Genomic DNA, 27,197 nt, shown 5'->3' with positions numbered 1-27,197 from the left:
GGTTGGGGGGGGGGCGGGGCGGCTTCCCGTACAGGAGAGAGGGACGGACTCGATATCTTCCGCGGGCTGCCAGATCCTTCCCCTGCCGGCCGCGGGTATCCGAAGGGGCTAGCCGTAGTGAAATAAGCGGAACAAACGAACGCAAGCCGGTTTGGATAGTATTGCGGTTTTTCAGCCTTGAGACCTCGATGGCTAACCATTCAGGGTATCGCAGATTGACCACCTAATACCGTTCGAGTAGCACCAGGAATATACCCCCGGCGTTTCCACTTCGTATACATGCGTCCGGTTCTTCGGAGGCTTAGGGCTTAGGCCGACAAGAAAATCCAAACATCCCGACACTGCCGAGTCCCACCTGAGGAAGCTGGGAATTGATCAATCCATCTGGTTCACTGTAGCTCTCTCGGTCACAGCGCGTCATGCCGGGCAATAAGCCCGGCAGAGGGATCTTCGCCTATTACGCTGTGACTGATGGAGCGTGGCTTCATACTCATGGCAGGCGTAATTGGATTTTATTTCTGCTGAGTGCATCAGGTTCGCGAGACAGTTGGATTCCTTACGGGAGATGGGCTTTATCGACCGAGATGCGAACCTTCAGGCTCTTCAGGAAACAGGCGGAGATGTGAACGCGGCAATCAGTCGATTGTTAGAGAGGGGGATTGGCAACTGATTTCGTTACCCCAGACGCGCAGCCGGCATTTTTCAGTAGTTGCACCTTTTTGGGACGGGACGGCGTCCAGCGAAACTGGTGGCGAGAGAGAAGATGGAGACTTGTGAAGTGGAGGCAGACGCTGGATGGTTCAGTTCTGCCGGGATGCGAGCAGAATGAGGGGCAAGAGCGAGCAGGAAAAGGGTGAAGAAGGTAACAGCGGGCAACTAGAGGAAGGAAGCTGTTTACACTAACAGCATGTGTCAACAGACTGAACAGTCAACGTTGCAAGCTAAGCATATGGCTTTCGGGATGACGCGTGTCAAGGCTCTTCTGTCGCGTAGACGTATCACAGATTCCCCTGTGGGCGGAGAACTGGGTCGAGATGCTGTTCGCAAGATTCAGATGTCGGTATTGGATTTGTGGTTTGTCCTGAGTGTCAAGGGAGCACAGGCTTTGTGCGCGGAGAGATCAGGAGGTACTACCACCAGCCGTTGCACATTAAAATCAGGCGCGGGCTTTCTCGGTGGGCCGACTATAGTTGCGTGCATTTCCACGTCAGCAAACTTCATCGAACCGCTTCGCGAAGTCCCAGGTCTAGTGAAGGCGCGGCCGTCACTTGCCTGATGGCCTCTTGTCAGTAGCTTCCGTGCTGACAGAACGCGCTTCTTCGGTCACCGTGCAGTCGACACGTCGCTGTGGAAAAGGCCCTGCGGGAGTTCTGCAATTCTCACGGCTTCTTGCACCCGAGCTGGAGTCTGGCTTCTGCAGCAATGAGTATAGAGGTTGTCTGTCTTGAAAAGTACCGATGATAGCCGTCGCCAGGAGCGGGACAGAGAGACAGCACTATTAAGATGGTTATTCACTGGGACAATAGTCTGTATGTACTCTCCCATGCTGTGCAGAGATGGGCGATAAAGTTCTATGTTTCTACGGCCTCGGCCTTCACTGGTAAACACCTCGGAGTCCAGAGTATTTTAGTGAACAACGGCTGTCCACGAATGTGCACTTGTGCGCCTTGTCTGCGGAACTTCATGTAGTAGTACAAAAACAGCATCAAAGTCCGAGAAAGAACGGTCGCTATTCCCGAGTGAGTCCCAATGAGCTTCCGTGCTGCATTCAGATGAGTTCAGCCCACGGACGGGCTGTCCTCTCTGACGGTGTTACCCACTTCCACTGCACTATGCCGGTTGCTCTTGTCGCAGACAGGCATGGAGTCTTCAGATACCTAGATACCTTCTCTATCGGTCCTACTGCTTTCAGTGTGGCAGCGTGACGCTTGCTTCTGTCGATGAACCCCTCGACTGCATGAGCGGGCGTCTGGCTCCAGGTTGGTACTGGTAAACTCATCCGCTGCACCGGGGAGAGCGAACGCTGACGCAGGCAGCTGGAAAACAGCAGAAGAGCGAGAGGTCTAGCAGCACCGCGAAGCTCCTGTCTCCTGCTCCACCCTTCGAAGCAGGGCAGTGTGGAAGGGTGCAACAGATCTGAACGTTCTGTAGCGACTCGATCACGAGAGGGGGACTCAATTGTGTACTCCTGCGTGCCAGCAGTGGACCGACGCATCCCCCTGCCATGGCTCGTCCGCGGTCTCACCCACACAACCGTAATCCGGGAGATGAACACTCTTTCGCGTGGGTGCGCTTCCTCCCTTACATCAGACTGACTCGTGCGCTGCCTCGGACAAACAAACGAAAGGCAGCTGCTTCGATGCAGCAAGCAGACTCGCCTCTACGCATTGATCTTGAACTGCCTGTTGTCGTAGACCACCTGCACTCGGACACAAGCCATCCGGGTGGCAGGAACTGCGAAGAGGGAACTAGGCTTAGACCATTCGCACGTGTCAAGCACGGTTCGGTATCAACAAAGGTACGAACTCCCCCGACGATCGCAGGAGTGCGTAGCTTCATAACCCTTCAACAAAGTCCGCAGTCGCGGACAAAACTTCCTCGTGGGTTTTTGGAGTGTTCCTGATTTTATGCACCTCGGGATGCAGCTTTTTTCCGGCACATCCGCCGACGAGGGCGTGCACTCGTATCGGATACGGGCTGCAGCTCGAGCTTCGGCGGTACAACTCAGTTTTATTCCTTTGGCTGAAAGAGACGACCGGCCAGCGCACCCCCCCCCTCCGTCCGGCAGTAGATCAAGGGCAACGAAACGCAGTCGGGCTCGCACGGTCCTGGTCGTCCTTGGGGACCAAAAACAAGGTGTCCAGGAAGGCACAGGGAGGTCGGCTCCTCGCTGATGGTGGTCAGTATCTAATTAGCGAGAGAAATCAGGGACGAGTTCCTCCAAGGCCTGCTCAGACACACAGAACACTGAAACAGCCTTTTCGGGAGAAGCGGCCCGAGAGACGGTGTTGAAGCCCGTCCACCGGTGAAACGAATAGCTACAGGCAGCAGCGATTCCAATCGGAACCACTGAATTAGCACCCCGAGTGATAATCTCCATTCCCAGGCTGCCGTTGCCGGTCTACCCAGTCTAATCTTTCACTCGCGAAAAACTACCCTTGGGCCAAACGGGAGGAAGCTGGTAGTGTTGAAGGCACCGTCTTGTCATTGTAATTCCACAAGAAAGTGTAATAGAACGCGGGATTTCTCGGGGAGCATGAAGCTTGCCACGGTGTTACGATCCCTTGTAAGAAGAAAGGGGAGCGTGTAGAAATGAAAAGTGAATTTTGGACGAGCTTCCCTCGACAGGACAGACCACTTAGCTTACGAGTGAATCACTTACGCTAGCCGGATTCACTTACACAGCACAGAAACAAGCTCACCGCAGTACACACTCTCTCGACTACCTGGGTGGGGCCCCAGGCTACAGGCGCTGATGACTTGGAGTACGGGTGCGGCGGGCGAGATGCCTGGCCCGCTGACGAAGCGGTGGACTTCCGGTTGGTAATCCTAAGATGCTGGCGGTGGCGGTGCTCTTGTTGGGCTTTCGTACACCGGAGTCGGCGGTCGCGAGCACGCTTCGGCGCGAACTTCGATAAAAACCTTTGTTCCATGTATGCATTGATAGCCTCCTTCATCGTCTGAGAAGGTCCGTCAGCTGTTAACTTTTCATCACAGGTGCGCTGCGAACGCGGAGCGTTTCCAGGACTCGTACTAGCACATTGCTCGGTAGGGCTTGGCTCCCGGGAAGTAGCCTTGCTCGTCACCTTCCGTGCCCTTTTTTTTGTCATCTTCATGCGGTGTGCCTTGAAACACAATCTGGCCGCAAGACGGAAGGGATTTGAAAACGGTAGCTTCCTCGTGCATGCGTCAGAAACGCGCACACCGCCCTCTGCGAAAGAGAGGGAGTAAGATGGTGCAGGATCCAGCCGTGGGGAAAGCAGTCATGCCCGCTGCTGCGCACGTAAAGCATTACCTGTGATTCTCAGATGCAAGTAGGAAACGCCAAGGAAAAACACGTGTATCGCTACCTCAGCAACGGGTGTGAAGGACTTTTACCCGGGTTTTTTTTTTTCGGCATGCTGCAAAATAATCCATGCAGTCCGCAGCCCTCGCATGCAGAAACGGGGCCGCATGTCGATAGTAGGCTTTCTGGCCCAAGCTCTAGCCGTGTCTGATTAGCAGCGTTCTTTAACAGAAATTGCCGATACTGGAAGAAGTGTCGTGCAGCGGGACGCATCCATTCCTCCTTTCCGAGGCAGGTTTCGGTCGAATAATGCTTCGATGGTGTGCGAGCTTGTGCAGCTGAAAATGAGCATGAGAGCTGACTTCGGGCTCGCAGTATGAGAGCGGCTCGGGGCGGGGGGAGAGGCGGTGGTTTTTCTGGGAGGGCTTGGGTCCGAGATGGAGTCGACCGAAGAGGTAAGTGGCAGAGGAGAGCACTCTGCAAAGAAAGGCCGGAATCTCTTTCAGAAACAGAGCACAGTTGACCATTCACGCTTCGCCCGTTTTCATGTCGCCGCATTCATGAGCTGCACCCTTCGTGTCAGGCCCCGTTGTCGACGAGGAGCCGCCCTATCCTCCAAATCCAGAACTGCGCCGAGCAGCGCCATTGGACAGGGAAATGAGCACTGTCGTCCTGATTCATCGTCTTCTCTCGAACTACTGGCGCAGCTCGGAATTCCGAGTTGATGATCGGCGTCCCAAGCGTGAGGTGATGAAGTTTTCTAACAGGCTCCAGGCACAGGTATACGATCTCGAACTTCAGAAAGAAGCCATCATCTCCCACTGCGACCCAGTTTTCTTTCCTCCCGAGCTTCTTCAGTCAAAGCTTGTACGCCCAACAAGAGGAATTTTCAAGGGATCTGCTTCAGATTCCCGACGTCAGCGCCTCAGAGAAATGGAGCAGAAGGAGAGCGAAAGCAAGGGTGGCGACGAAAAGCAAAGAAACCCAGCCACTGAGGAGCGCAATGAAGGTAGGTACGGGCTCGCATTCTCAAGTAATCCTGCAGATAGCCACAAGATTGCAGTCTCCTGTCTGCCATGTACCTGAGAACCTAACAGCCACCGCGTGATAGTTCGATCAGAGCTAAAGCGGCTGTGCGCGCTGTGCTACCGTTCCCCGTGCAGAAGAGATGTTTCCAGCCGAGGATGCTGAAGATTTTGGTGGTGACGACTACGCGCATGACTACTACGCGGACGAAGATCTCGACGATCACCTGGACGAGGCAGATGACGGCGGCGTTTTCTGAACTTGCGCGGCTGGTGATGTCGGAGTGAAGTTTTCCAGTCAAACTGCGACATGAGTCCTGTTGCCCCGCCGGCAGAGATGGGACAGGAAACGATTGCTTCAAGCACTTGGTTTTATCTTTATCTCCGAATTTGTCTTTCCTTTCAGCCAAATCATGTGTGGTTTTCGTGTGCCGCTCGAACTCATGAACGGTGCAGCAGTGCCGTGTGCTCCTCTTGCGTGACCTAGCGTGCATCTTGAATAGCAGACTAGGCAGATTCTGTCCGGCTCAGTTGCATAGAGGACCATTCACATCTTGATACGCTTTTGTGCCCAGACTCCCATTGAGTGGTGCAGACCCCGGAGTATTTGCAAAGTGCTAGGAGCTCTCTGTCAAGGCGACTTATCTGTCGGAGTCGGGGATGCAGGCCTTGCTACGAGCGGAACTGGGTGTACCGGCTCTGCTCTCTTGGGTGCGGCCGGTGAGGGGCCTTCTGCCAAGGCGCTTCCTGTCTTTTTTGGCCGACTGCAGTATGAGAAAGGAGCCATCACGGCGCATCGTAGACCCTCGCGCGTGTCGCGAGACGGCCCGTGGTTGACACTGGCGTCTCGTCCAGCGAGGGTTGTCTCTGGACGCGGGCTTGTGATTGTAGCTAGTTCAATCTGAGCACATGTCGGGGGCAGCAGCGATACCTGAGAGCGTTCTGAATGTGGCGGCACACACACACAAGAGCCGAACTGCTGCGAAACTCTCAGCAGTCGCCAAGGGGGTGTACGTACACCGCGCCTCGGAGCAGCCTAGGCGCCGCCGGTGAATCCTTTACAGGCCTTGAAGGGACAACCAACAAATCTCACAACACCCCCACTGGGTCCCGAGAAAAAGTTGCAACTAGGCTGAAGAAGGGTTTCCCAGCAGTAGCCAGTTGCAGGCCGAACCGAAAATGAAGGCTTCCTGGTGTGGTCTTCTAGTGGTGTTGGGTTCCATCGCCCTCTGCTCCGCACAGCATGAGGCCTCTGATTTCTACGTCTTTAATGACTGTTCCGCTACCTCTACGCAGGGGACTGATTTTGATGCGCACCGGGCGATCCAGCCAGGAGCAGGTTACTGGAGCAGCTCCGGAGGGTTACCGGATGACGAGGAAGGTATGAAAACTCGCGCTAGTCAGTGCCGTGCACATAACACGCTTCGGTGGTACAGTGACATGGACGGGCTATCTGGCGACACCGGGCAAGATCAAGGGAGTGAGGGTTCGGTGGCAGTATGCACCCGGAGTAAGCCAGCCACATTCGGCATACTTTCTCGCACCTCAACGACACTGTGGTTCAGGAAGTGCAAGTTGCGGTCTCTCCGGATGGGAGCAGCTTCCATGTAGCACTGCCTTGGCGACCAGCATCAAGCTCCGATGGTAAGCACTAAATCAGGTCCCGGATGAGAAAGGGAACAATCCTGGTGTTTCAGCGGCGTACGACGAGGAAATTTTGTTCCCTGCTCCGGAAGATGCAAAGGTCGTCGTACTGGGCATGAGAAAGCAGATTCACGGCTTTTACGGGATAAATGACATCCGGCCACTCGGAGCCGGGGCACCTCTCCTTATGATTGTTGGAGGCATAACCAGCCCTAGCGGAGAGATGTGCATTCAGGCAAGCCCTTACACCGCGCTTTGGGTAGCAGTTGGAGTCGTCAAGGGTGTACGCGCTTTAGGTAGAGGCAGGGAAGTCAAGCACTGAAGGAGCCCACGTAGTACTGGACTCGTGCGCAGCCGCACTAGCTGCGGGGGACGGCAGGGTACGGTTTAGTCTGTCATTATGTATCCCCTGCTGGCGTGGCCACGCGACTAGCGCTGCAGGAGCTCTGGTATAGCACTCCTCAAATGCAGATTGTGAGCGCAAGGAGCAATCCCCCTAAGTGCATGACACTGCAAGACGGTAACACTGAAGGTGGGTGACGCTTCTCTTCCCACTGCCTGCCAAGGGCACACTCACCGCGTCCGCACAGACGGTGGCAGGGTTGTTTTGAGTGACTGCGTTCGCGCTCTGGAAGAGGGCGACGGTCGGTCATCCTGGACATTTGAGGGGAACTCTCAGATGAGACTCCAGAGATCGGGAACCTGGTGTCTCACACAAAAGGATGTGAACGGAAGCTCACCGGGAGTTGGAGACGTCATTGTCGGCGCCGGTGCGACGGCAACAACCTCAAAGAGTAGCGATGCCGCTCACGGGGCTGGTGAAGCCATCGATAAAGACTCGAACACTTCTTGGCGCTCCGGTCCAGTTGCGGGCGACGAGTCAGTGACTCTGACAATTAATCTAGGTAAAGGGCGATCAGGCGTTAACAGCTTAGCAATATAGCAGAGTTTGTCGATCAGGCAAACCAACGAAGGTCGTTAGTGTGCGCATCCAGTGGGAGTTCCCTGCTTTGTCGTACGCCATTTTCACCAGTACAGATGGAAACAGATACGTGTAAGTCAGTGCCGGGAGACGTCTGATTCCGGACCGCAACGCGATCCCTTTCCAGAGAGCAAGCAACAAACCCTGCAAACCCCTCAACCGACACGCTGGATGAACTGGGCGCGCCCGAGGCGCAGTACGTGCAGATCAGAATGCTGAAGCCACATCCTCGGTTGGGAAGAAGTGATGACGCTCTTTTCTATGGCATCTATGAGGTCCACGTCTATGCGAACCGGCTGGCCTCTGCCGTGGCGCCCTGCACACAGGCGGCTAACTCGGACGATGCCAGGGACAAGTATTTTGTTGAATACGTGACCAGTTTCAACCCCGCCCTAGCGGATAAGATCGCTTCGATGGAGGAGGACATACTGCTGCGACAAAAGGGACTGAGTGAGAAGGCGAAGGAGCTCGAGACTCTAGTTCCCCAGATGGAAGGATGCCGGCACGACAAGATGCAGTTCACTGAGCGGATGAAGAGAGCCGCCAGAAGATCCGGAAAGATTTTTGGTGAATTTCAGTCAACTGTTGCAGCGAATATCCACCATAGCACCGTTCGAGCCGGAATCACGGAGGGTAAGTTCTGTACCGAAGAGGGACAGTACCAGCGTTGCTACCGCTAATTTTGCAGGGGACTCTCCAGTTATGCCCGCTGACGACTGCTACGCGATAAAGACCCGCGACTCGTCGGCCGTGTCCGGGTTCTATTGGTATGAATGGACTGTTCGATCTTGCGGCTCAAACACTGAGGCCCTTTTCCAGGATAATGCCCCAGTGCGCCACGGAGCCGCTTAGGGTGTACTGTGATATGACGACAGGGACTTCAATCTACTTATGGAACGGAACTCCGCCTCGGAGGCCTGGTGCTACGTCCGATGAAGTTGTGTCTCTTGACGGGATCCGCGCTGCCTGCGCAAGTGTGGGACTAGAGCCGATGGTCTTGAAGAGTCCACAGCACTTTAAGAGCATCAATGTCGCTCTGTTACAGATGGGTGAGTTTCTTTCTCTTGTCCTGGACCTCTCTGCGGCTCTGCTTCACCGAAAGATTACCAGGGCTCAATCTCAATGGCAAAGGAGCAGTGCCGTTGGCATTTGACTACGGATGTCTCGACGGCGCCTGCAGCGGGGAGTATCGGGTAAAGCCTCCGCTTCAGTGCGTTGTGGTAGACAGGTGCATGGAATTCTGGTTCAGGATTTGAACGACGGAGTTACCGACTTGACAGCCCTGCTTCTGGCCCAGTCCTCACCAGATTCTTCCCCGGCGGGGATGGACACCGCCGGTAACAGAATCCACGGCAAACGATCCGGTCAACCTTCAACACAGCGCTCCGTCGTTCCATGCAGGGCTCGGCCTCAATGGCGACAGAACGTCGTTTTTTGACCTGGCCTCGGCTCCAGTCGTTGCGGTGGTTTGCTCAACGAATACGAGCGAGGGAGAAGGATCTCCGTAAGGCATCGCTCCATTCTATCGAGTCTGCGCGTGGCTCATGATTGTTGGTATAGCCCGGACATCGACATTGACTGTGAGACTACAGCGGACGGGCATGAAGCGTTTAAGGGGATTACGAATGTGAGGAGCTGCTCAACCTGCACGGGTGACTGACAACACCGCTTGGTTTGTGTTCAGACCAACGTCGTTGTCCAGTGCCCCGCTGGCTGCGAGAAGGACACCAATTTGCCTGTGTTTGGTTCGAATGGGGTTTACGCTGCCACAAGCTCGATCTGCCGGGCGGCTATTCACGCGGGCCTGATCAAGTCCGGGGGCGTTGTGAACGTTTCTATTGAGTCTCCTCGCAAGTCATACGAAGGCTCGGTTCAAAACGGAATTGTTGCGTCTGCCCTTGAACGGACGCCGGGCGCCGCACCCATCGGAAGCATTCGCCTTGGCACCGTGTTCCGGGTAAGCCCCACCAACACGATGGACCATACCCCGAAGGCCATTGCTGCCCAAACAGGACTGTCCGGTGCCGCCTGCTGAAGCAGCAGGGACCTCGACGTCATTTCTTGAGGAGTCAGCGGAAACGAATAACACCCCCGCGCAGATGCCCGCCGACGTCCAGGTTGACGCTAACCTGCAAGACGCGTTGCAGAAAACAGTGCAGCTTATTGGTGAGCAAACTTCGTCGAAAGTTCATCTCAATCACTCATTTGCCTGCTTCAGACAGGATGCACGGAATTGACCCTGAAATCCTTACTGAAGCGAAGGACGAAGCTGGAGTCGTCGTCGGCGCGGCACGGAAGCAACTGAAGCCAGCGGAGAAGCTGCAGCGCGCTCAGCTGGCTCAGGCCTTGGAAATGTAAGATCCTAGGACGGTCAGACACGTTCTCCCGTACTTCGACACCTCTGTCAGGTTTGTTGGCACCGAGGAATTAGCTTCGCGGCTTCTTCGAGAGGCCGGGGACATGTTTCAAACTCTTCACCAGCTGAATCAGAAGCTAGAGCAACTGGAGGGCGACCACATCCTCCAAACGGGATTCGAATCCTTCAAGCTATATCCTGGGTCCATGCCCTTTAAGGACTACTTTGAGACATTTGATAGCGTGCGAGCCAAGCACGGACCCAGTGCGTGGGGATATTCACCCGCACCCATCAGCGGAAGGAGAGCCGCGTTCGGACAGTCCAGCAGCATTGTCGGGACCTCCGAAACCGAGGGAACGTACGCTATGGTTCGCGGGCGGCGCTTTTACGACTCGACCATTCGTGTCTCATTCTACGTAAGTCTACTGGTCTCAACGCCCGTGCAAGCCCTTCAGCCTACCCGAGAGCAGGCAGTGGGGTCGGGCACCGTCGGCGTGGCATTCAAGATGAGAGACTTCAAAAATATGTTCATGCTTTGGATGAACCAAACTCTGGGTGTCAAGCGGCTCCTCCGGATCCAGAACGGGGTTCCTACCATCCTAGCCGAGCGGAGGGACGGTGGCTACATTCAGGGAAAATGGTTCAACGTACGGATTGAGACACGGAAAGGTGTAAACAGGGTCTGCGTCGGAGAAGAGGGGGCAACGGAAACAGAAGTGTTTAGGTAAGGTTGACAAGCTAGCAGTAGCTGCAACACCGCAGAAATCGATCAATCGGTGGCAGCGTCTTGGATGAACGGTTTCTGAACGGTGCAGTTGGTTTCTTCTCGTCCGGCATGGACGGTGGTGTCTTCTTTGAGGGACTTGAGGTGGAGGCACACGAGTGCGTCGTACCCACCAGGAATCCGGCTCCAGCAGCGCCACGATGCGCGACCTTTTCGGAGACCTTCTTCGGAAACCCGAACTCGCTTTACCGCAAATTTGACGCCGCAGATGCCACCGGCGCAGTCGGCTCCTGGCTTTATAAGGTACGTCCTCCTCAGTACACCACACACGGCAGTACGACAGCGACTCACGGTGTTCACAGGACAACGTAGGGGGACGAAACAAAGCCCTTGTCCAAGTGAACGCTGTGAGGGGCTCCTCTGAAATTGGCACAAATGCGGTGCTCGGGGGCAACAGACTCTGTAAGCTATAGCGGACGACTATCCTCGACGTGCCAGCCGTCATGAAATGTTCCCTCTAGGCAAGAACGGTTACTTTACGTTCGAATTCTTCCCCCAGTGCACTGGTGGGATTGTGGGCGGTATCTTCCGGTTCAACTCGCCCCAAGAATATCAGGTGGTGGAATTGGCGTCTAACGAGTGAGGACCGTTTGCCGCACAAGTCAAATGACTGTACGCCGAAGAAAATGTCTCGCAGGCTGAGAATTCGAGCTATATCCGCGGGCCGTCCAAGAACCGTCGCTCGTACCCCTGCGACAATGAGTCTGAATCAATGGCATCGCTTGGATCTGAATTTCGAGGGGTCCACAATCTACGCCCGGCTACACACCCCGGACGGTTCCGTAACGTCACTGTCCGCGGAGGATTTACTTGGCGGCCAGACAAGGGATGGCATGGTCGGGTTCTCGGCCTACAACTGCGGCGGTGTCGCGTTTGACTCTATCCAGCTTGCACCGTACAAGCTAGAGGCAGTCGCGCCGTCCGCAAGTGTCTTTGCAGCAGTGTCTGTGACGAAAGCATGGTGAGGACTTCTTCCGTCATCTGGAAGCACCCGACGGCTGCAGTTACACTCCCACCAGGCATCCGTGCTCGGCCAACGTCCATATCCTTCACCGCAGAGACGAGTGCCAGCGCATGTTCGCGAAGGAGCCAGTGTTCCGCCAAGTCGCCTGCACGCAAGACTTCTGCACGGAGTGCTGCAACTACACGACGAGCCTCCTACCCCAGTCCGAGAGAGCCCAGTGCGAGAGAACGTGCAGACGGAATGACGCACTAGCTAAGCAGCAGGAAAAAGGACTGGTCAAAAGAGTGGCAGAATGCCTGACTGCCCTCGGTGAGGCGGCGGCACACTGCCAAGCGGTATGTGTTTTTCGAAGAAGTACTGTGGAAGGGCACACTACATCGTATTTTCAGGGAGACAGCACATGTGAGAAGGAAGCATGCGAGCTCTGCTGCATGAGCAGCCCGCCGTCGGAGGGACTAGAGAACATGAGCGCCGAGCTCCTAAGAGATGCTGCAGCACGTGAAGTCGAGGAGTGCAGATTCCAGTGCGCCAAGCACTTCACCCCAAAGGAGCAACAGGAGCTTTAACTTACGAAGCCTAGACTGCAGGGGCCGATATTTCTCTGTTTGTCGGCTCTCAGCGTGTATCACGATGCATGCCCGCATGCATGCCTTCGAACTCTGGTCTCCTTGCTGAGCGGCCCGTCTGTAGCCAACAAGATGCGACGGCACTGGCATGTTCGGTCTCCCACAGTGGGACTTCTGAATACTGGGAATTCTGATGGTCGTGTCGCCACTTTGAATTTGTGAATCAACTCTCAGCTTCAATACATCAACTCAGGCTGTTCCGAGTGCTGAGTGTGGACAGTTATTAGCTGTTTAACCTGAGCAGGCGCATCTGCACCGTACCCGGCTGAGCAGGGCACATGCGATTCTTTGTCCGGACTGCTGGCTCTCGATTGTCCCCGCGCAAGCGACTTATGCAGATGTTAGCCAGCTTCATCTCAAGAGGTTTTTCAAGTAGCTGAGAGGCCTCGTGGACAAGCAGGGCACGCAGTGTTACAGCCGGGCCCCGAGGCCCAGCCAATACCTAATGAAACTCACGTGGTTACCGCTCCCGATGCGATGCTTAACCGGGGGCGCTCACACGACCTCTTCGATTGTTTTGGATGAGACGGCGACAAAGCGGGTCCGAGGGACTGAGGTAGAGCGGCTGGTAGCAAGGAAGGGCCCATCGATCGGAGGCTTCGTATTCGACCAGGTTCTGTGCGTAGCGTCTCGGTGCGACACGAGCGTCGCCGTTTTGTCCCGAGCGCTGTCTATAACTCGGCTCTAAAGCCTGGGCGACACCTCGGCACAATGTCGAAGACTCGACTACCGAACACCGGCAGCAATGCCCTGCCGAGCAAGGAGCACTCACTCTTCAAGAATATGGTGGTGAGTCTCCAGCCCGCCTGCCGAGAGGTAGCCCACTGTTCCAGGCTTGCGCATCGTCGTCCCTGCAGAAGGTAGTTCGTGATCTGTCATCGTCGTTGGCATACTCGAGATACAGAAAGGACGGTGTTCTCGAAAGCAGCCAAATTTGCTCGTGTACTTGGGCGGCCGGACTACCCCTCCGTCATTGAGAGATCTCGGTTGCTTCATGGCTCCTTGGCTGCGTTTCAGTATCTCTACGAGCACAAGCACTTCAAGAAAGCTTTCAAGCAGGCGGATTTAATTCTCAAGAAAGTCCCGGAACACGGGGAGACCCTTTCAATGAAAGGGCTTATTCTCTCCAACATCCGACCAGACAAAAAGCAAGAGGCGTATGACCTCGCCAAAAGAGGCTTGCGCGCCGACTTGAAGAACTATGTTTGCTGGCACGTCCTCGGCTTGATATACCGAGCTGACAAGTAAGCGTTGTGGCACGCGGGGCTTCGCCCGCTGGTTCACTGCCAGGCGTCCGAAAATCTCTCGAGACATCAAAAACAGATCTTCAGACCTTTCGCCACGTGCATCGCGCGTCAGGAGTTGAGGACTTGTGCAGGACGGGAAGCGGAAGCTGTCTGTGGCCGAACTGCCGTCGCATAAGGGACATTGGCCGAGAGCGGTTTCGGTCGTATTTGTCACAGGGAGGGTCCGAAGAAGGCTGCGGTGAATCTCTTCACCGTGCGGGAGTGTGTGTGTCCACTCGTCGCAGGGACTATTTTGAGGCCGCAAAGTGCTTCAGCCAAGCGGTGCGACTCAGTCCTGGAAACTTCCAAATCTTGAGGGATTTGAGTAACCTTCAGATACACGAACGAAACCTTGAGGGATTCCGGGAGACTCGCAGGCAGATCTTGGCTATCCGCTCGCAGCATATACGAGAATGGACAGCATTTGCTCTAGCAAACCACCTTGTGAGTGTACGCTGTTGTTGGCGCGAACGCTGTATCGGGTACTTAAGTGAGTCGCAGGAGGAATAGGGGCCGTAGACACTCTCTTTTCGTCCTGTCTGACTTCTCATCAGTGTGACAGACCTAGGCGCGTGGAGGGCAGTTGAGGCCATACAAAAAGCCTTCTTTTCCTGTATTCTTCTCGCCTTTCATGGCATACCACGTTTCCTATGCCAGACTGCCGTTCCCTCCTATACTACCTTCACTGACACCTCCGGAAAGCTCTTCCAAGCGTTGTTGGCTCTCGCTTCAGCCAAAGTGAACATCTCGAGGTGGGAAATGGGGAGCGCTTTCTTTATCTGATTTCGGCAGCGTATCACAGCGGTGTTTACCGTAGCTTGCCGCAGATGAGTAGGGTGCATTGCGCCATTACGGCTGTCAGCTGCGGAGTATGCGTGCTTCGTCCGCACTCGTGATCCAGTACGCTGCGATTACGGTCCCTTGTGTCACCTGCGACTCAACAGTGTGGTTCACTTGACGTCGCCCACGACTTGCTTGCTGAGGTGGAGAAGCAGTTCGAAGACGCCAGTGACATGGACGCTTTTGACAAAAGCGAGATCATCCTCTACAGTGCCTCCATCCTCGAACAAAGCGGCAGGCTTGAAGACTGCCTGGGATACCTCAAAGAACGGGAACAGTAAGCGTGATCTGGAAGTTCCCCCCCGCTAGACAGGGTGGAGCTTGCAGACTCCGACCGGCGCCGTTCCCGCGTTCTCGCGGAATAGAGCGGCTGACGTCTGATCGACTGTTTGTCTTCCATGCCAGCACCTGCGATCTGTCGCAATGTCCAGGGTTGCTTGTTTCGCCTGCCTGGGCTCTTCTAAAGTTCGACACGACAAAAATGGACGCATCTTTCATCCGCGCCCTCCAAGGTAGCTTCGCGGGCAAAAGAAGAAGCTGGGTGTGTTTGTTTTGATCTGTCCGTGTATAGGAAGATTGTTGATAAGGTGTCGATGCTTGAGATGGAAGGCCGCTTGGCTCTGCAGCTTGGAAGGCACGGGGATGCCCGAGACGCATACGCGGAGCTGTTCAGGCGCAACAAAGACAATGAGGTCTACGCATTGTGTCTGCTCGCCTGCCATCCAGATCAGGAGCTGAGCTCGCTCTGCAGAGTCCCGGTCACCAGATGGTGAGCAGTCAGTTTATGCGGATCTGCAACAGGACGCGCTCCTGGTCTCGTACACACGAAGTCCCGAGAAAAGTGCAACCGTCTGAGGCATCAGCACCCCCAGCACTGCACAGAATAAACCACCAATGGATGTTTCTAAGTTCTAAACCGTCCCCTTCAGACCAGGGCGGTCCTTCATGAGGGTAGCAAGAAAGCGTAGCAGAAACTGTTAGCTAGCACAGCTTGACACCCGAAGTTATCCCAAGTGCGTGGTTTGAGTTGCATCCTCTTGTTGGCTAGTGAGTATGGTCGTTCTCTTGTCGCCGTTTCTCATTTGGGTTCCATGGACAGGGTTTGCCCACTGTAGGGTTCTGCAAGATAAGGTAGTTGTTCAGATATGCAACTGCGGTGCCAGCAGAAAAAATCTCTTTCGAGTTGTGTGCCGATACTAACTTTTTGCGCACTTGGGCGCTGAGTTGTCGTGCAGCTCTAATAGCAGCCTAAGCGAAGCCGCCTGCGTAGAGATCCTCCCGGGTTCCCTGGCTTCAACTGGCGAGGGACGAGCAGGCTGGCTTCTGTCTCCGGAGACTCTCAAGGCTTTCCGTCGACTGAGCAAGCAGATTGACCGTTCCATCATGCCGCTCACTGGGTGGAAACGACGGCGAAATAGCACTCCTGTTCCGCTTTTTGTGATTACTCGGATGCCTACGGAGGCGGAGCAAGACAAAATCATACGATTTTTTAAGGGTTAGTAGAGGAAAAAGATCGCGCTAAAGGTCAGCAGGCCCCTTCGACTTGGGGAGGCTCCTGCGCCTGCTTCACGAGTGCGAAAGAAGACAGCTGTTTAGATCAGCAAGGATTTTATGAGTTCAGGCTGTTTGTTAACCCTACTTTGGCTACACTCTTCTCAGAGGGAGACTCGACTACAGTGCACTTCACGGACAGCCCGAGTGGGGCAGTCCCTTTGCGACATGTCTTCCATTTCTTCTGTCATGGAGAGTAGGGTGAAAAAAAAATCCGGCAACGACGCATTCTCACAAAGGTGTACTGCCTTCAGCAGCGTTGTTTGTTGGGGTGGCGGAAGCAACGATGTGCCTACGGGGAAGTGTGACCGGGTGTTGGATCAACTCTCCCGTGTTCGAAAGCCTGGCATTTATCCTGTCATTGCCTTGCTGTTCGAGTGACGCCGTGCTTGTTCAGATCTGACATCTGAGCACAGCAAGTGCTCTCTTCCGTCATATCTTGTCCTCTCTTTCTTAACTGGCGAGAGACTCCGAGTTCACCTTGACGCGTTTCTACGGCCCGCGCTCCGCAAGGGCGTGGTCTCCCTCTTCTCTTCTCTCCGACGCCTCTACACTCCAGAACGCGTACCACTGATTACCGCACTCCTCGAGTCGTACGTGTATCACCTAGAACGAGAAGACGTGGCCACATTCGGCCCGGTGGGGGGCGGAGGAACAGCCGATGGATCGGTTGCTTTGGAAGTAACAAAGCGCGAAGACGTAAACCAGGAGAATTCTCAACTGGCTTTTCTGGAGAGTCCATCGGGAAACACATTCCATGAGAAGCGACCCGAGGGTGGTGAAATGCCCATGTGCCTCGTTTACACGTATATGCTTCTTGCTCAGCACTACGATTTTCTAGGCTGGACAGAGAAGGCACTTGCCGTCGTTGAGAAGGTAACTGTCCTTCCAGCAGGGGAGAATGTCCGCGAAGTGTAAGACGGGGGCGGGTCGATACTATAATGAAGCAGATGGCGACGGTGAAAGTCTGATACCCAGGGCATTTCCCTCACTCTGTCCTTGTCAGGTTTCTCGTCCGCACAGCAGCGGCGTACTTGTGGAATGCACCTCCGGTGCGAAGCAGGCCTGCAGTATATACCTTGACCACACGCCTAGCTATACGAAGTGTTACTTCAGTGAGAGCTGTCGCCTCTTGTCAGTCAGCAGTTACGGGGTAGTGCGTACTTGTTTGGGCGCTGGTGTTCACCTAGCTGGTTTTCACGCGCAGCGGAGGCGTGGAGTCGGAGTGATCCGTGTCCCTTGAAGCCCATGTACCGCCCCCACGTCTTGGTCTGCTGGTCCAGTGCTGCCATGGCGCGGGCCACACACTTTCAGTCCCTTTGGGACTACCCCACTACACACGTTAATGCGCTTCGGCATCCTACGCAAGTTTTCTCACCTCAGCTTCGCGACTGTAGTCCCTGTTTTTAGTCGTCGTTGCTCTTGCTGCTCTTCATGAAACCCCGAGCCCCTCCTAGATGTGGTTTTCTTTGTTGTTAGGCGATCAAGCACACACCTACTCTGGTGGATTTGTATCTGGTCAAAGGCCGTATATACAAGCATGCTGGCGCCTACGCCAAGGCTTGCGAATGGCACGAGGTCGCAAGGAGCCTTGATCTTGCGGACAGGTAAGCATTGCCGTGCCATCTTTTTGTGTATGAGGGACACACGAAGCGGCGGGATTCTCAACTTCTGTGTACCAGTCGACTGACATCTTCCTTTTGTGCGAGAGGCTGCTTCCGATGCTCAGTCCTTGACACGGAACAGCTGGCTGTCGATCTCTCCTGTCCAGACAGACTTACGCTCTCGATACCTACGAAACAATAGACACTTTTGCCCCTTAGTGCTCTCTCGGACGCCAAATTCAGCGAGCGCAGACTCAAGCAGCGTCTTCTCACAAACCTGTCAGGTCTCTTCATTCTTTGCCCCGTTGAGGCGGGTCGCTGATGCGTGCCTCTGTACAGAGTACAGCGCTCGTACGCTCATATAGCTTTTGATTCTTTTATACTCCGTACTTCTGTTTCCTCATGGCCGCCTAAAGTCTTTTGCACGTGGTATCTCTTCACTTTTGTTTATCTTGGGTACCGCCTACTCTCCTTAACTGGCTTATCCGAGAGCCGGTTCTTCGGCTTCTAGAGCCGCCTTTGGGGGGTGTCACAGTGAACATGTTCCGTAGCAACAATTGGAAGCCTTTTCTTAGGGAGCATACTTCCGCCTGTGCTCCCGTTTAGAGCGAGACCTCTCAGCATTCACTCGAAGTTCTCTGTGGAGAGCGGATGTTGTTTCTAGTTGCCGACTTGCGGAGTGGCCGTGAACGGGCCGCGCTCTGTTCTGCTCTGGTGACAGGTACCTCAATACAAAAGCGTGTTCCTACCTGCTCCGGGTTAATCGAGCTGAAGAGGCGGTGAATGTGGCGAAGCTCTTCAGTCGACAGTCTGATGCAGACGGGCTACACAGCATGCAGTGCATGTGGTTCGAGCAAAAAATGGGCAAGCGGCACATGCGGTGCGGAGCCATCGGTCCTGCACTCTACGAATTCAACGCTGTCGTTGGGCACTTCCGCGACATCAAGGAAGACCAGTTCGACTTTCATCCGTACTGTCTCCGAAAATCTTCCTACCGCGCCTACGTTTCGTTTCTCCGCATGCAAGATAAGCTTGCATCTCACGCGTGAGTTGGAGGCAATGCTGCCTGTTGTCACATCAATTGACTGAACTTCCTCCCAGCTTCGCATAAGCGGTGTGTACCCACGAGTCCCGCTTCATCGCTTCTAGCAAGAGAGTAGCTCCGACTCAGATAGCAAGAATGGTTCGAGCGAGCGTGGGATACAACCGGTGTGGCATTCCGACACATAGCACATTCCCGTGTTGGCCTTGCAAGAATCAATAGCCAAGTATACACCCGGCTTTAGAGCCGTTTCGAGATGTGATGGTTATCTCTGGACGCGTCAGCGACTCGCGTTGGCTGGTTGAAGCTCGGTTTGGAGAGATACCGCTGACGGTGAGGCCATTTGCGGGTGAAACTGTATACAGCTGAACGTGTCTGAAGGGACCTGTTATCGCTCGAGTTCGAAGAAAGCTGAGGCATGGGGTGTCGCGTACATCTCTGCGTACTGTCGGCTAGGCCCGATCGCCTGCCTGAGTTTTCGTCCAAGGTAATTGTGTCCTCGCAACTTGACCACACCTCAAACGCGTTCTGCTTTTCCTTCAGCTTCTTCCGCCGGGCGGCGCGGCGATCCGTGCGTCTTTATCTCGCTCTTCATGATGGCGATATTGATCTTGCACAAGCTCGTGAGAAAGCAAAGGCTGAACGGGAGGCGCAGCTTAAAGTTGAAGTCGGCAAGAAAAAAACTCGTCAGCAGGCCAACAATGGACAAGCGACGGCATCTGCTACCGACGCAGCAGCAACTAAAGAAGACCCCACGGGATCAACGTTTCTCGAGAAGAACCCACTGGAGGCAGCGAGCGAGATAGTTGACCAGCTTCTCAATGCCGGGGCCACAGGTTGTGAACATACCCACGTTCTTCACTATCACATTGCTGCCCGGAAAAGTGAGTCGAAAAACCACTTTCGCGTGAAATCGTTATACCGTGACGGGGTGTGAACTCCGTTGCTTCGCCGGGAATCTCAGCAGACGGTAGGACAGGAGTGTGTGTCTTTGCTATCTCTGCCAGCCCGACCAGTGTGAATGCTGACTGATAAGACACAGCACTCGTATACAGACGGAAGTATCAATGTACACTTGCTGCAATCGTGCTAGCCTTCCTTCCCAAGCCGCGCTTTTCCTCTTGAAGGAGCTTCCCGCGGGCGGATCGCCGCCCTGGGGCGGTGTCCCCGGTTCGTCCGTATTCCGTTGCATTTGGCTAATCCATGGCCACAACTTTTTCTACGGCGCGTTTTAGCTACTGCTCGAGTAACTGCACCACCACCAAGGGGAAGCAGTTTCACACTTACCGCTATTGCCCTGCTGGCCTTCCCGTCGTATTCTACTTTGTTCAGAGAAGACAGCCGCGATGCTGCTTGCCTGTGCGCGACTCTGGAGGCTGACTGGCCAGAATAAGTTCGCGCGGCGCCTTGTACCTTTATTGACTCATTTCTCCCGGAATGGTAAGGATGCTACTCTCAAAAATCGGTCGTCTTAGAGAACCGCGAGAGACAAGACGTCGGAGTACTTGTTGGTATACTGTTCATGCTGCTGTACCAGCGCGGAGCGTCCTCGAAGCTGGAGTGATCTTCATCTCTGTTTTCCATTAACAGCACGGCGTCGAGAGTGCTCGCGGTTCAGCAGCCGTTACCTTGTCGCGGTTCAGAATGCGAACTTGTATGGCTTTGAGAAACTGGCCGACCAGTGTGCATGTTACTTGTCTCGTTTCTGAAAGAGAGAGTATTGCCAGCGGTTCATGGAGGGCGGGAAAGGGGGCGGCGAGAGCATGGCCTCGCCCACGGGGTGGTACGTTACCCCACCGTTCAACGGAGGTCCGTTATTCAGGCGCGCGGTTGCCTTGAGGACTCCGCCGAACATGGCGTAGTGGCCCGCGCTAAGGCCTGAATACACTGGAAAGTGGTGTCCTGTCACGCTTACCCTTTTTGCAGCTGTTTGGGAAGATCTTCCAGAGTCTCTGCGTGAGCCAGCCAAGGAGGTCATGGATAGGCTGTTCGGTTTGCCAGTACAGGATACGTCAGGTCTGCGCGCGGCCGGTGACCAGTACTGGCGGGAGCTCACACAAGCGTGCACACATAAACCTTGGGACTTTAAGTTGCGTAGAGCAGGTACGGTTGTGTGACCCAGTACTCTGCGGCACTCTCGTCTAAAGGCAGAGCCCTGTCCAGGCATGAAACTGATTTTATGGAAGCTCAAAATTTCTCTTCTGGTCATGCAGCGTGTAGCAGCGCTGTCTGTAGCACAGTGCACACACGTTTACTGCCGACACGCGAGTACAGTTGCCGGACTGAGATTTGTACACAGCCAGATCGCAAGTCAACTCTTCTGGCAGGAAAGCTCTCGGAGCTAAAAGGCTCCTATGGCTAGATTGTCATGTAACCGCAGTCGGATGACACTGTGCCTGGTGTGCCTGCTTCTCAAAACTCTTCGGTGGAGTACGCTAGTGCCGGCCGCATAGTCGTAGCAAGCTCGTGCCCGACCGGGCAGTCGTCGTCAGCGTGATTGCCTTTTGCCTCTTCGTAGTTTAGTAACTGAGTACATTGCAGCTCGCAGAGCGGTACTGAGTGACGAGGACACTGGGACTGTGCGGCTCAAAACGTGTCCGCAGTGTGCACATTAACTTGGCGCGCTACCTTCCAACTAGGACATCGTCCGTTCGGGGACTGCAACCGCATGTCCAGAGCCGTTTATGCTGAGCTGAACTTCTCTTCTGGCCGGTAACCAGGTGAGTTGAGGTCGGGCTTTTCCAAGATCCGCACGCGCAGCTGTATCAGCAGACTGGTGCTTTGCCCGTTGTATTTCTGCAGCCGTTGAAGCACTCACGTTTACTAAACAAGCCGTTTCTGCAGACCTCCCCTTTCTCGCCTTCCAGGCTTTCCCGGCAGGAAGGGGCGAGGACGCTCTCAGATTAGAAGGCATGCCGACACTCCGCGAGTGCGAGCAACTTTTTGAAGCCCTAGTGAAGCACGACTCGGCCAGGCCCACGCTGGAATCCCTAAAGGTACGTTTTTCCGACAAGGCAGTCAAAAAAGTGCGACTGACATGCGTTTCTTGTGGTAGCTTTTTATCGCCTCTCCGTGGTTCAGGGATGCGTCTTGGGGGTCAACGACGCCCAACTCGACTCGGCGCTGGTATGCGAGTGCGGAGACAACCCATGAACTCGGGGGCGCGGCGCAGGCAGATAGGGAGAGGCGCCCGCGTTCTATACGCCGGAAAAAAATCTATAGTTCTCCATCTAAGGAGAGATTGGCAACCGAAGCAGCGTCAAGGCGTGCTTTTATTTAGCTTGTCTCTGTGAAACGCCTCCGCTAACTTCTGACAGAAGCCGTGGGATCAGCACAGCTCCTAGAGGTGGGCGCATGCAGTGGCTCTCGAGCTGCAGAAATAAAAGTAGCTCGTATTTTGACTCCGTACGCTGATACGTGTCAGAGCCCGCGCACCTGCGAAGCAAACATATAGATACACACAGCTATATCTCTGACAAGGTCGACAGGCGTGTTAAAACTTGTCTTTCCAAACAAGCAGTTAAGATAAGGTCGGCCTGTTCTCAGTGCCGAGGGTTGTAATCTTTGAAGAAACACTCATCGGTCGCATTGGAAGAATCGTGGATTGCGTACAAACAAGGATGGCTGGCCAGCGCGGCACGGGAAAGTAGGCTTTTTCTTTGGGAAGTCGACGTGCCCGGTATTGCACATTCACTGCGTGGTTTTTCTTCTTTTGTGTGGTCTTCTGAACTCAGGCGATTTGCAGACAGCGCTTTCCTCTTGCTGAAGCATTTGCGTAATCCTCTCAGTTTTTCTTTTGTCTCCTGTTTTGAGCTCGCTGATGTGACGCCTCAGAGAAAGGAAGCTTCCCGGGTGCCAGCTCTACTAAACTGGGAGAAAGCTGTTAGCTTACCTCGTTGTATTCCTCTTCCACTGCACCTGTGGAGTCTTTTCTTGAGGGGTGTGACTGTGGGGGGCTCTGTGCGGCAGTGCTTCCTGCGTGGCAGCCAATGTTCCGCAGCATATTCCCGGACTGTATTTGTCTCCCTTCCTTTACAACGCTAGGTTAGGAGATTTGCTTTGACAGCTTAAGAAAACTCAAGCAGTTCTGAACGACTGCTACGGGCCACGCCCCCAACAGGGAAGGTTTCACACCTTGAAGTTCAAAATCTAGGGTCGCTCTATCGGAAAATCCTTACGCACTTGAACTTGCAGCTAACTGGGGCTCAGGCGCTTTTCTCCTTGCAGGAGACTGGCATCCAGAGTAAGGCTGGGCTTCCCTGCGGCAAACGTCTGAGTTTCTATCCGCGAGCGCTTCCGCACCTCGTGCCGCGATGACATATGCGTTTCACGATTCGTCCACTCACTCAGTCGCTTTCAGCGTGGACGGCGTGGCAGTGTCGTCTGAAGGTCGTGTCTACGGCTTCTCGGCCGGTTAGTGTTTCTTGTGCCAGGGCTGCATTGGGGCCTTCATTTTGAGTAGGCATTTGCGGGCAGCGACGGCAGACAACTCCTGGGCAATAAGCAAATGCTGACGAACACCCTGCAGACGAATTCCGGCGGGAGAAGTCAACCGCAAGCGCTACTCTGGCACGACGCTTTCCTAATTGGTGCGCCCTGGTTGTGTCTCCTCTTCTTGGAGAAACCATCGTTGGGATGCCAGAGTAAGGTCGCCAAGACGCAATGCAGCGATGTACTTTCTCTTCTGCTTATGGCAGCTTTGGTAGGCTCTTCTTAGCCGTTGCCAGACATTACTGTCTATCTCTACAAGATCAAGCACGGTTCTCGTTGGCACTCTGGAGCAGCACGGGAGGTCGTCCAGTGCCCGGATATACGCCAGTGGGCAAGGTTGCTTATATGGGTTAGTGGCGGAAAAAGTAAGAACGCCAGCAGAGTTTCTCGCAGTTTGAAACTGGCAACAAGGGAAAGTCTTCGTTCACTCGGACATCAGTCAACAAGAATCTAACTCCCCTCTAATCGGAGAAAGGCACATTATGCATCCATTACCGGTGGACCGAAGGCATGAGGACTGGAAGGAGACCCTAAAGCTAACTTTGGAGGTGGCGGCTCAAAACAGGGGACAATACAACCAGACGCATAGGACGCGTTTCCGTTGTTTCCCGTGTCATCGGGCTACAGATCCGGTACTTTAGGGAAAAATCATCTTCAAGGGCTGGCGAGAACTACACTACTCATCTTGCACCCAGCAAAAACAGATAGAAGCACCCGCAATAATGTTACATAGATCCCCACGTTTCTTTCTATCCAAGTGTCCTGGGTAGCTGCTTGCCGGAGCCTGTCAAAGCCCCGCTCCCGTAGCCACAGCACCAAGCGCGTCCACAGAATCGCTGGGGTCGACTCCGTGTTCATTTCTTTCGAGACTGCCCCTAGTTAGCTTCGTACACAGACCGCGCCCGTGTAACTTCTCTTGTATACAGACGAATAGTGTCGGCTCTGCCAATCAGTACTGGGTCAGAGAAGGGGGAGCCTCGCTCCTAATACGGCTCCCTGATCGGGCAGGGGCGATTGCTTTCACGGTATATTTTGCCCGAAACACACGGTGGATATTGACGATCTTTGCCCGAGAAAGTCTTGCTACAGGCCAAAGTCCAGAATGCCTTGGGCCTAAGTATTGGAAAAGCTGTGCTTGTTGGACGTCTCCGTGTTGGTACCCATGCGGCCGCCAGTATCTAAACGTAGTGTGGCCAGCAGACTCGCGTAGTACGGCTGTCTCCTCACCGGCGTACCAAAGCCGAAGAAAACAAGTACTATGGCCGGTTCCCGCCTCAAGGTGGGAAGTCATAGAACACAGCAAGAGAACCGAAGCCACCATTCGCCTCTTCCTCATAGGAGATTGCGGACATTCGCGAAAAAGTAAGGCATTCGTTCAAAGTTTTTTTAGGAAACACACCGGACACCGCAACTACGGTGGGAGGTCTGTTTGATTGAGGGCCAAGGCGGCAATGGATAGCCGCCTACGTACCCCGAGGGCGCACGCTATCCCCCTTCACTCTTTGTCAGATTCCTCCTCATCGCTACTGTCGCTGCTAGTTCCGCTTGCGTCAGCATCGAAGATGGCCTGGGAAAAACATCGCATTTATTGAACCAAGCAATAACATTCGCAGGACGCAGTGCATCACCAGCACCACAGACTTCTTCACAGCAGAGAGACGAAGTCCCTCTATGAATGTGTCCGCTACACGTAAATATGTATAGCGTACTGCACATGGGATAAGCAGGCAACGGGTAAGGAGCAATAAGAAGAGCCTGGTGAATTAGAAGCCAAAGAGCAGCAGAAGGACTCCTTTGAACGAAAGAGGAACATACTCTTTCATCCCTGCCCACAGGCGAGTCAAAAATCACACAGGGTGCCCGAAGCCTCCATCGCACACCAGACAATACCACCATCCGAAGCAGTCCGCCTCTGCCCCGTCTCCGTAGAGCCATGCCTCGTCCTTACACGAAAGAATGTACTCACCGATTCTCCGATACTTCGCCACGTGCCCTACTGGGAACTCTATTTCTCTAGTCGAAACCATACAGAGCAAACACTGTCTTACCTTGAAGAGTTTCACGGGAGGGATAACAGAGCTCTTTGTCTTTACCGGCATTTCGTGTTCCTGTGTGATCACGCCTGACTGGATCACCAGCGGGTGCTGAGGCCCGCCGATACTTTTCTTCCCGACCACCTCAGAGTCGTGATTTTCTGCCCTTGCGGCTCGAGGGGGCGAGACTGAGCGACCGACTTCAGAGTGAGTTTCGGAAGTACCAGACGGCAGTGACGGAGGGATACTTTCAGGAGTGTCCGCAGTAACGGAATCGGACCCAGCTTGAACCTTCATTTCGCCCTGCCGCCCAAGCTGGTCACGTTGGTGGAGGAGAACCTTGAGCTCTTCGGCTGTATACTTGCGATCGTCGAAGAATGGCTAAGCCAAAGAGGAGAGCAAGACAGCAGGGATGCAGAAAACGATCACCACAGCGCATCATATCAAAAACACCGAAAGAATCGCACTTCCTAGCATACTTTACAGATTATGAATACACTACATAACCCATGGATACATTCCCACATACGTACATATTCCTACACACATACAAACGAGTCTACACATACGTAATCTGCAGTAGCTCTATATGCCTCCACCGACGCGCGGGCATGTCTTTTTGTAGGGACGCGCCTACCAAAAACAAAGCGTACCCACGTTTACTCATTACAAGCCACGGCAGATTAATAGAGAGACGTACCATTCTCGACCAGGGATCGGGGAGGCCAAAGGCCCGACAGAGCCTTGGGTCTGGTGCCCAGTTACAGCTCGTTCTCCTCGACCGAAGTAGAGGCAACATCTTCTCCAATGAGATTCCAGTACCTTTCTTTTCTTCTTCATTTATAGTCCCACAAGTATAGTCACTCCCTTCCTGTTGTTGGTCTCTTTCAACAGAGTTCTCCTTTGAAAGACATCTCTCCTCTCTTTTTCTTTTCTTTTCCGTTCTCTTCTTCTCATCCTGTCCGGGAGCTCCCCGGAACTTTCCTCTGAAACTGGAGTCTGCCTTGCTCCGATCGGAATCTTTCAAAGCACGCTCACTCATAGATCCCCTCGCTTCACCACCTCCCTCGTGGTATGATCGGGTTGCCAGCATTTCTTCCTTCTTCGTTTCTTCTTGTTCTGCTTCTTCTATACCATCTTCATTCGTTGCAAGAGGTTTTCTACCGGTCTCTTCCCTTTCTTCTCTCTCTCCGGCATTGTTCTCCCTCCGTTGTTCTTTCCTCTGTCTCTCACTTTGTGTCTTCCGTCTTTCTTCCTCTTCTTTACTTCCATCATCAGTTTCCTCCGCGATAGGAGGGTGGCTTGATTTTTGCTCTCTTTCCTCGGCACCACTGTCGATGCGACCTCCATGTCCTCTACGGTACGCCTCTCTCTGGCGATGAGGCATCTCTTCAGATTCTGTCTCGTCTTCCTTCTCGGAAGCTGCAGAAAAACGGCACCCGAAACTACCTTCCCGCCATGCCTCAGCTGCGCATTTCGCTGCCTCGCTACGGGTCTCCTGGAGTTCCTTGTCAATGCGTCTCAACCGACGATGCCAAAGACGAAACTGATGAAGTTCTTCTGGGTCTTGAGCAGCCATGTCGGCTTTGGAAGACAATGATGAAGAAGAGACAGGGGAAGAAGAGGTAAGGCCATTACTAGCACGCGGATTTGCTTCACGCTCTTCATCATTCTAGCAAAACACGTAAGGAGCACATAGAACCGTGTGGCAGTGAAAAGCGTAACAATACATGGTCGAGCTATCATCATCCCTATATTCTAGAAGGCTGCTCTAGACGGGAGCTCTAGTAACTTCCTGATCTTCTTTCCGTCCACAGAATGAATCCAGCCCTACCAAGACTTCTTAGACAAGTCAGCCAATTATCCTTAGGCAGTATTATAGCTGAAAGCCAATCCTCTTCCTTCCTTTTTGCTCGGTCTCTTCGTTGGAAATATCGAATTACTACGTATATATATATATATA

The 27,197-nt window shown here is 54.0% G+C and overlaps 7 protein-coding genes across 7 annotated transcripts; 4 read left to right on the top strand and 3 right to left on the bottom strand.

Moving 5' to 3' along the window:
* Nucleotides 1-278: 278 nt before the first annotated feature.
* On the top strand, nucleotides 279-1,881 carry CSUI_009249 (uncharacterized protein). The gene has a single exon (XM_068069365.1). It carries the CDS (start codon nucleotides 908-910, stop codon nucleotides 1,274-1,276), a length of 369 nt encoding a protein of 122 aa, XP_067918665.1. The 5' UTR covers nucleotides 279-907; the 3' UTR covers nucleotides 1,277-1,881.
* Nucleotides 1,882-2,825: 944 nt separating this feature from the next.
* Nucleotides 2,826-3,929, bottom strand: CSUI_009248 (uncharacterized protein). The gene is made up of 2 exons (XM_068069364.1): nucleotides 3,447-3,929; nucleotides 2,826-2,947 (listed from the first exon to the last, which is right to left on the bottom strand). The coding sequence occupies exons 1-2, from the start codon at nucleotides 3,834-3,836 to the stop codon at nucleotides 2,912-2,914; spliced, it is 426 nt and encodes a 141-aa protein (XP_067918664.1). The 5' UTR covers nucleotides 3,837-3,929; the 3' UTR covers nucleotides 2,826-2,911.
* A 452-nt stretch (nucleotides 3,930-4,381) lies between these two features.
* CSUI_009247 (dna-directed rna polymerase iii subunit rpc31) lies at nucleotides 4,382-5,674 on the top strand. Its single transcript, XM_068069363.1, has 3 exons — nucleotides 4,382-4,461; nucleotides 4,590-5,015; nucleotides 5,170-5,674. Exons 1-3 carry the CDS (start codon nucleotides 4,383-4,385, stop codon nucleotides 5,289-5,291), a joined length of 627 nt encoding a protein of 208 aa, XP_067918663.1. The 5' UTR covers nucleotide 4,382; the 3' UTR covers nucleotides 5,292-5,674.
* Nucleotides 5,675-6,198: 524 nt separating this feature from the next.
* CSUI_009245 (f5 8 type c domain-containing protein) lies at nucleotides 6,199-12,327 on the top strand (the record flags this gene model as incomplete). Its single annotated transcript, XM_068069361.1, is given in 18 exon segments — nucleotides 6,199-6,958; nucleotides 6,972-7,055; nucleotides 7,117-7,207; nucleotides 7,242-7,580; nucleotides 7,636-7,729; nucleotides 7,785-8,290; nucleotides 8,346-8,437; nucleotides 8,490-8,798; nucleotides 8,838-9,161; nucleotides 9,218-9,284; nucleotides 9,342-9,614; nucleotides 9,670-9,823; nucleotides 9,876-10,011; nucleotides 10,066-10,429; nucleotides 10,484-10,737; nucleotides 10,797-11,105; nucleotides 11,297-11,758; nucleotides 11,817-12,327. 7 exon segments carry the CDS (start codon nucleotides 9,757-9,759, stop codon nucleotides 12,325-12,327), a joined length of 2,103 nt encoding a protein of 700 aa, XP_067918661.1. The 5' UTR covers nucleotides 6,199-6,958; nucleotides 6,972-7,055; nucleotides 7,117-7,207; nucleotides 7,242-7,580; nucleotides 7,636-7,729; nucleotides 7,785-8,290; nucleotides 8,346-8,437; nucleotides 8,490-8,798; nucleotides 8,838-9,161; nucleotides 9,218-9,284; nucleotides 9,342-9,614; nucleotides 9,670-9,756.
* On the bottom strand, nucleotides 9,571-12,273 carry CSUI_009246 (uncharacterized protein). The gene has a single exon (XM_068069362.1). It carries the CDS (start codon nucleotides 11,240-11,242, stop codon nucleotides 10,613-10,615), a length of 630 nt encoding a protein of 209 aa, XP_067918662.1. The 5' UTR covers nucleotides 11,243-12,273; the 3' UTR covers nucleotides 9,571-10,612.
* Nucleotides 12,328-12,349: 22 nt separating the features above from the next.
* Nucleotides 12,350-22,686, top strand: CSUI_009244 (tetratricopeptide repeat-containing protein). Its single transcript, XM_068069360.1, has 14 exons — nucleotides 12,350-13,176; nucleotides 13,405-13,631; nucleotides 13,919-14,117; nucleotides 14,618-14,790; nucleotides 15,085-15,282; nucleotides 15,749-16,008; nucleotides 16,462-16,940; nucleotides 17,544-17,671; nucleotides 18,390-18,713; nucleotides 19,254-19,594; nucleotides 20,043-20,150; nucleotides 20,637-20,813; nucleotides 21,513-21,706; nucleotides 22,445-22,686. The coding sequence occupies exons 1-14, from the start codon at nucleotides 13,099-13,101 to the stop codon at nucleotides 22,487-22,489; spliced, it is 2,931 nt and encodes a 976-aa protein (XP_067918660.1). The 5' UTR covers nucleotides 12,350-13,098; the 3' UTR covers nucleotides 22,490-22,686.
* An 871-nt stretch (nucleotides 22,687-23,557) lies between these two features.
* Nucleotides 23,558-27,130, bottom strand: CSUI_009243 (uncharacterized protein). Its single transcript, XM_068069359.1, has 3 exons — nucleotides 25,935-27,130; nucleotides 25,250-25,615; nucleotides 23,558-24,768 (listed from the first exon to the last, which is right to left on the bottom strand). The coding sequence occupies exons 1-3, from the start codon at nucleotides 26,811-26,813 to the stop codon at nucleotides 24,697-24,699; spliced, it is 1,317 nt and encodes a 438-aa protein (XP_067918659.1). The 5' UTR covers nucleotides 26,814-27,130; the 3' UTR covers nucleotides 23,558-24,696.
* Between the last annotated feature and the right edge of the window lie 67 nt (nucleotides 27,131-27,197).

Source organism: Cystoisospora suis, assembly GCF_002600585.1.
Source record: "Cystoisospora suis strain Wien I chromosome Unknown contig_5460, whole genome shotgun sequence".
Classification (NCBI taxonomy): Eukaryota; Apicomplexa; class Conoidasida; order Eucoccidiorida; family Sarcocystidae; genus Cystoisospora; species Cystoisospora suis.
The sequence above is the reverse complement of the archived record's forward strand: the minus strand, read 5'-3'. Positions and strand labels throughout refer to the sequence as shown.

Bases quoted from the DNA above. Each gene is read 5' to 3' on its own strand.
- CSUI_009248 (XM_068069364.1), bottom strand. From the start codon at position 3,836: ATGAAGATGACAAAAAAAAGGGCACGGAAGGTGACGAGCAAGGCTACT. The intron at 2,948-3,446 runs GTAGTCGAGAGA...GTGTCTGAGCAG, and splicing joins TAGCCTGGGGCCCCACCCAG to GCCTTGGAGGAACTCGTCCC.
- CSUI_009243 (XM_068069359.1), bottom strand. From the start codon at position 26,813: ATGGCTGCTCAAGACCCAGAAGAACTTCATCAGTTTCGTCTTTGGCAT. The intron at 25,616-25,934 runs GTACGTCTCTCT...TCTTTGGCTTAG, and splicing joins CCGATCCCTGGTCGAGAATG to CCATTCTTCGACGATCGCAA. The intron at 24,769-25,249 runs GTAAGACAGTGT...TGTTTTTCCCAG, and splicing joins CTCCCGTGAAACTCTTCAAG to GCCATCTTCGATGCTGACGC.
- CSUI_009247 (XM_068069363.1), top strand. From the start codon at position 4,383: ATGAGAGCGGCTCGGGGCGGGGGGAGAGGCGGTGGTTTTTCTGGGAGG. The intron at 4,462-4,589 runs GTAAGTGGCAGA...CCTTCGTGTCAG, and splicing joins AGATGGAGTCGACCGAAGAG to GCCCCGTTGTCGACGAGGAG. The intron at 5,016-5,169 runs GTAGGTACGGGC...TTCCCCGTGCAG, and splicing joins CACTGAGGAGCGCAATGAAG to AAGAGATGTTTCCAGCCGAG.
- CSUI_009249 (XM_068069365.1), top strand. From the start codon at position 908: ATGTGTCAACAGACTGAACAGTCAACGTTGCAAGCTAAGCATATGGCT.
- CSUI_009244 (XM_068069360.1), top strand. From the start codon at position 13,099: ATGTCGAAGACTCGACTACCGAACACCGGCAGCAATGCCCTGCCGAGC. The intron at 15,283-15,748 runs GTGAGCAGTCAG...GTTGTCGTGCAG, and splicing joins AGAGTCCCGGTCACCAGATG to CTCTAATAGCAGCCTAAGCG. The intron at 19,595-20,042 runs GTGAGTCGAAAA...TACTTTGTTCAG, and splicing joins TCACATTGCTGCCCGGAAAA to AGAAGACAGCCGCGATGCTG.
- CSUI_009246 (XM_068069362.1), bottom strand. From the start codon at position 11,242: ATGACGGCTGGCACGTCGAGGATAGTCGTCCGCTATAGCTTACAGAGT.